At 46.2% G+C, this 6751-nt stretch overlaps 2 protein-coding genes across 2 annotated transcripts; one reads left to right on the top strand and one right to left on the bottom strand.

Annotated features, from left to right (window-relative positions):
* Positions 1-616: 616 nt before the first annotated feature.
* Positions 617-2047, bottom strand: EDB93DRAFT_1163375 (uncharacterized protein). Its single transcript, XM_041450106.1, has 5 exons — positions 1800-2047; positions 1716-1746; positions 1330-1663; positions 994-1268; positions 617-942 (listed from the first exon to the last, which is right to left on the bottom strand). Exons 1-5 carry the CDS (start codon positions 1931-1933, stop codon positions 775-777), a joined length of 942 nt encoding a protein of 313 aa, XP_041305037.1. The 5' UTR covers positions 1934-2047; the 3' UTR covers positions 617-774.
* Positions 2048-3939: 1892 nt separating this feature from the next.
* EDB93DRAFT_700062 (uncharacterized protein) lies at positions 3940-4708 on the top strand. The gene has a single exon (XM_041457142.1). The coding sequence runs from the start codon at positions 4191-4193 to the stop codon at positions 4581-4583; it is 393 nt and encodes a 130-aa protein (XP_041305036.1). The 5' UTR covers positions 3940-4190; the 3' UTR covers positions 4584-4708.
* Positions 4709-6751: the final 2043 nt, after the last annotated feature.

Raw genomic sequence — 6751 nt, 5'->3', positions numbered from 1 at the left:
GAACATGACGGAGATGATGAAGATAAACCCGCTTGAGTAGCTAAAATTTCTTCTCCTTTCTGTGACATCAGGCAAAGGCGAAGATAGATTGCTGGCCCTACAAGTGATCATTCAGCCACATGGAAATGATTCGACGAATACATGCACCTCCAGGCTTAAAATTATAACTATGACCAGCAGAAAGCTAGCCTCCGACTCGCTCAGTCGGACATCCATTTCTGAAGGCCAAAAAATTGAGACCAATTGCATAACCAATTCATAGACGAGTCGAAAGGTCTGTCAAGAATTGTACCAACTGTCAATGGTAGGAACGCTCGCCAGCCTACAAGTGGACACTGTGGACTCTACAACCTGCAGAAAAAACGACGATACAGTCGAATCAGGACTAGCATCATCGACACGAATAACAGCAGGAATATTAGAGAAAGATTTGAGGACTTTATAAGGTGACATGGTAGTTGAAGACTTACAAATTAAATCGGTACCCAGCAAGCACGCTGCAGACACCATAACTCAGTTAAATCGAGTTTAATCGAGTTTATACCAGGGTAATTGGACAAGCGTGCGCCTCAGCAAACTCGTTCCTCCATTCAGTGCCGTGAGAACAAATCAGACATGACAACCTTAGGGCCGGAATTTAGAAAAATTGAAAGATGAGGTCTTTCGACTCTATGAAACCAGTTACCCACTGCTGCTATAGTGTGAATTAATTCGCTCATACTAGCCATCCGCCTTGAGTATTCACCTCTGCAACATCAACTGGGCAGTGGCCTGTCAAGATATTGGAGCGATAGTCTTCCCATATCCTGCACTGACACCTCCAGTGATACTCTCAATGAAGACACCCGAATATATCAGCACCTCGGTATCACCCTCCTGGATGCCGAAATGCACAACATCACCCTGCTGCGCAGTTGTTTCGTCGGGATTCGCGAGCGGAAGCTACTTCGCAATTCGACAACCCTTTATTGAGTCATACAGTGATGTGCTTACCTTTAGTACACCGAAATGATAGTCGCCTTGGCCAGCTGCACCGGGTGAAGCGCTCGAATTCTCCACAAGGCCAGTGACAGCTTTCAGCGGTTCTCCATTAATTGAATAAAAGACGCCAAGGGTAAGACTTGTCCAGTCGATCTGGACCGCGAAGTTATGCCAGTCGTGGGAGGTAAATGGTGTCTCAAACAGAAGGTCAAGCGCATGGTTGCGGACTTTCAGAAATCGAGCGTCAGAGACAGGTGCAGTGCCTGTGGGGATGGTGAAAGGCGAACCTATATCAAGGAGTGTCAGGGAGAGGAAGATATAAAAACTTTAGCATCATGTGGCACTGACCGAGCTGGATCTCGAAGACGTGGGTTCCATCATTAGGCTCAATCCAGACGATCTGGTACTCATGGCTCATATTCAAAGGTTTCTCCAACTCCTCCAGAATGGATACATGGAACACGGTGGTTCCTACATCAGCGACAGTGTCCAAGGCGGTGTGGTTCCCATCTTTTTGCGCGATGAGCTCCGTCCTGCGGAAACCGTTTTGAGGCATGCCACCTCCAGGGACGAAGACGGAAGTATTGTCAATCGAAATCCTTATCGGCTGCTCTATTGGAGACGACAGATTGGGTGACCACAATGGGGTAGCATTGAGCGCATGCCTAAGGGGCTGAGTATACTGTGAATCGGCTATTTAGCAACCTATATCACCAAGTAGGATATAACCACACATATGAGGCCTTCATACTACCTTTCACTACTCTGAGGTAAGGTTAGCTCGCGTTTAGCTCGGTGGCAAATGAGACGATACTCACGACAAGTAGGGGCTCAGGGAATTGTCCAGGTCTTCAATAGTATAGTCGAAGGGGGCGCGGCCATCATAAATTACAGGAGTTGCCAAAGTAAGTGATACAAAAGCAGTGAAAGCGAGGACAATTGAGCACACCATCTTAACCGTTCAAGCTCAAGGCTGATTTAAAACTCAAGGCATGAAATTTAAGCCTTCAAAGAAATGAAACGCTGTCGAGCCAAAGGGGAAACTAGGAATAACTATTAGCATAGGGCCCCCAATATTAATCATCAACAGCGATGATCGCGCTTCGACATTGTCTCGAACTCAAACTTAGTGGACCACGAGCAAGATTAGACACGGTTGATCAATTTTTTTCAGATAAATTCAAACATCCACATTGTCGAGGGGTACGAACATTTGTCCAAAAACAACTGTATCGATTGGCTCTGGGCTAGGTATTGCACCATTAACTAGGATACCAAAATGAAAGCATGACTCACTGTCGCGACATGCTGCTGGCTCAATTTTTACTGTGGTGTCGGCAATTCGGTGGACTACCATCCTAATGCGCGCAGGTGAGTCATGGTTGAATCCTGGTTACAGAGACTTGGAAACCTCACGTGAGGATTAAAACAAATCATCTTATCGCAGCATTCGCCTTTCCGCCCTGGCGAGCAATATATTCCTTCGGCCGAACATGGATATGCAACCACAAACATAGATGCTGTCAAAGTAATGACAATGGAGAGAATGGATAAACGCATTCTAGGTGATATGGAATCTTATGAGGGGGTTCTCAAATGATATCTCTGAGGATGGGAAAACACTGTAGGTCGACGACCAGTTTTTATACCCTCCATGTCATTATTGTCAGTTCTGATCGATTTGGCAGAATTGTTATTGCTATCAGATGCAATAAACCTGGTAAAACCTGCAGGAGCGTCCCTGCTACTCGTCAATGAATTATTATGTTACTTGCATCATAACACGAGAGTTGAAGCTCATTCCTGCCGATATTTTGATTGGTGCTCGGTCAATATCTCATACCATTTTTCTCGTTTGGTACTCCCTTATTGCAATTCGCATATATCATTTGCAGGTCGTTGTAGGCAGAACGTGCTACCAGCCGGTTCTGCCAGATTACTACTGCCCGGCAGATGGTAGAATCCGGCAGAATGTCGAACTACAGCAAATTTACCTGAAACTCAGAGCATCGATGATGATCTTGCAGTCCCGAATCCATATCGCTTGATGAGATCAAGGGAGCACTTGTCCACCAACTTCATCAAATATTGCATAAGATGAAATTTATATGCATAAAATGCCCCGGTTGCGGCCTGCTACAAACCTCAAGCTTCAATGGTCTTGGCGCCCATGACCCCATTTGTCCAAAAACAACTGTACCGATTGGCTCCGAACTAGGTATTGCACCATTAAATGGGATACCAAAACGAAAGCAGAAGCATGACTCACAGTCGCGACATGCTGCTTGGGCTGCTGCCTCAATTTCCACCGGACTATGTGCGGCACTCAAAAGGAACCCGCTCGGGAAAAAATGTACATGAGCCTGGCCACTTGTAATACTACGCCGTTAAGACCTCCCCTCCCGTGGGAAGTTCCCACGCCCTAGGGGTATGCGAAATTTGCTAAGTTCCACGAGTTTGTGAGACTCTCGAGTCTCTACGGTAGGTGGTTGACATACCACGTCTGTTACGAATCACGATCGGCGTCTCGTTGATTCCATCAGTGGAGAGATCCATGAGTCAAACTTCGAGGTTAACGTTATATGGACACGTTCAATCTGCGCAGTGCGCCCCATCTTCGTATGGCCTCCCAATATTAATCATCAACAGCGATGATCGCGCTTCGACAGTGTCTCGAACTCAAACTTAGTGGACCACGAGCAAGCTATAGACACGGTTGATCAATTTCAGATAAATTCAAACATCCACATGGTCGAGCGGTACGAACATTTGTCCAAAAACAACTGTATCGATTGGCTCTGGACTAGGTATTGCACCATTAACTATACTAAAATGAAAGCAGAAGCATGACTCACTGTCGCGACATGCTGCTGGCTCAATTTTTAGTATTACCGGGAAATCGGCAATTCGGTGGATTACCATCCTAATGCGCGCAGGTGAGTCGTGGTTGATCCTGGTTACAGAAACTCGGAAACCTCACGTGACCATCAAAACAAATCAGTTTATCGCAGCATTCGCCAGCGCCTGGCGTGCAAAATATTCCTTCGGGCGTGCATGCACCCACAAACATAGATGCTGTCAAAGTAATGACAATGGAGAGAATGGATAAACGCATTCTAGGTGATATGGAATCTTATGAGGGGGTTCTCAAATGATATCTCTGAGGATGGGAAAACACTGTAGGTCGACGACCAGTTTTTATACCCTCCATGTCATTATTGTCAGTTCTGATCGATTTGGCAGAATTGTTATTGCTATCAGATGCAATAAATCTGGTAGAACCTGCAGGAGCGTCCCTGCAACTCGTCGATGGATTATTATGTTACTTGCATCATAACACGAGAGTTGAACTCATTCCTGCCGATATTTTGATTGGTGCTCGGTCAATATTTCATACCATTTTTCTCGTTTGGTACTCCCTTATTGCAATTCGCATATATCATTTGCAGGTCGTTGTAGGCAGAACGTGCTACCAGCCGGTTCTGCCAAATTACTACTGCCCGGCAGATGGTAGAATCCGGCAGAATGTCGAACTATGGCAAATTTACCTCAAACTCAGAACATCGATGATGATCTTGCAGTCCCGAATCCATATCGCTTGATGAGATCAAGGGAACACTTGTCCACCAACTTCAAGCGCAGGACATCGCTTTTCCAAGACCAGTCAAAATTTCTTGTTCTAAATCAGAATGGGGCATATAAAGCTGGTTATGCTGGAGTGCTTTTACCTCTTCGAGACGTCAACACCGACTCGGACTCGAAGCATGGTCAACATCTTCATCAAAAGTCATGCAATAATTGTATTGCCTACCTCGGTAGTTTGCAAAGCGCGTTCAAGACTCGACTGTAGGATATGAACCGAGAGCGAATGCATGATAATATAGGTGAATTAACAACTGAGCAGTGCATCCTTAGGCTGATCCTTCCGTGTAGGTCGAGTCACTGTCATATCCAGCGACAAATTATTTCGACAACCGAGTGCATCAAACAAGAACCACGCTGTCCAACACTGAAACACAGCTGCAACCCCGCCCTCGTTGCTTTCTGTACTAGTACCCTTGGTCCTAACAAGCCATCCTATTACCTCTCCCTCTCCAAACGATGCATACCCGAAGATACCTAGTTCAGAGATAACCTCTGCTCGTACAACTTTCGTCTCTATGCCATTCCCGTTGTCTATAGCCGAACTATGCGCATACGAGGTAATCACTTACCCCGTATGTCGTCTCGATCATCTCCATTGCGATCCAGGCTTTGCGCTCTTCAGTGGGCAGACCATCTAGGAACGCAGGAATGGCTTCGCGGTAAACATTTTTCCACCTCTCTCACGCTGGTGGTTTAACACGAGCGACGGGGCCTTCAGGAGCGTGAGACGTGTTTCGGGCAGTACGTTCCCTTGTCCTTGTCCTGAAGCCGGGAGAAGAAGCGCAGCGGTGATATCAGGATCCTCTGACTCAAGCGCCCACATGCCCATTCAGGTGGCCCAGACGTCTGCTGCATGTGCTGCGAGATCGAGAGCGCGTGCACCCCAGATCGGCGACTTGGAGGTCAACGTTAGACGAACAAATTCAACCTGTGCAGTGCATCCCATCTTCGTATAGCCTCCCAATTTTAATCACCAACAGCAATGATCGCGCTTCGACAGTGTCTCGAACTCAAGCTTAGTGGACCACGAGCAATACTAGACACGGTTGATCATTTTCAGATAAATTCAAACATCCACGTGGTCGAGCGGTACGAACATTTGTCCAAAAACAACTGTATCGATTGGCTCTGGACTAGGTATTGCACCATTAACTATACTAAAATGAAAGCAGAAGCATGACTCACTGTCGCGACACTGCTTGAGCTGCCGACTGAGGGCTCGATCTTCACCATGAGAGGCACGCCTTATCTCCACCCTAAGGCAAGCAGGTGAGTCATAGTTGAATCCTGGTTACACAGCAACCTGCTTACACTCGGGGAAAGGGGTTTACAATCCAATTTATTGCAGCACTCGCTTTTTTTGTCGCAAGACTTTCCTTCGGACAGGCATTTTGGCGCAGCCCCAAATGTGGATGCTGTCAAAGCAATAACAACAGCGAAGATGGATACTAGTAATCGCATTCTTCGCGAGGTGATATGGAGTATTATGAGGGGGTTCTTGAATGATATTTCTGAGGATGGGAAAAGACTGTAGTTCGACGACCAGCTTTTATACCCTGCATATTATGATCGGCAGTCCTGATCGATTTGGCAGAATTGTTATTGCTGTCAAATGGTATGAATTGGTAGAACGTGAAGGAGCACATTCGCCGTTGTGGAGTCATGATGACACGATAGTTGAAGCTCATTCCTGTCAATACTTTCAAGTTGTACTAGGTCGATATTGATATCTCATATTATTTGTCTTGAATGTTGCTCCCTTATCGCAATTTGCATATATTATATTATTAGCAGGTTGCAAGCCGGTTCTGCCAAGTCACTTAAGCTTCTGCCTGCCAGCAGATGGCGGAATCTGGCAGAATGTTGAACTATAGCAAATTCGTCCCAGACTCATGCGGTGTGGTGGCATGGTTGAGTATAATGGCAAAAGATTTATGTGCCGACAAAGTGCCCCATTTATATGCCGTAGATATAAGGATACTACGGCAGGTATCCAAACCAAGTACTCGTTTGGTTTCCATGATGGCAGGCGACATCTGCTCTACGTTCAAGTTGTCACGAGGTTCGGTTCTACTAAGTGATCTGTCAAACTGACCTGACTCCTCGTCGAACTCGTATCTAGTGA

Source organism: Suillus bovinus (genome assembly GCF_016758785.1).
Source record: "Suillus bovinus strain UH-Sbo-P2 chromosome Unknown EDB93scaffold_53, whole genome shotgun sequence".
NCBI lineage: Eukaryota > Fungi > Basidiomycota > Agaricomycetes > Boletales > Suillaceae > Suillus > Suillus bovinus.
This window is presented reverse-complemented; position numbering and strand designations above follow the sequence as displayed.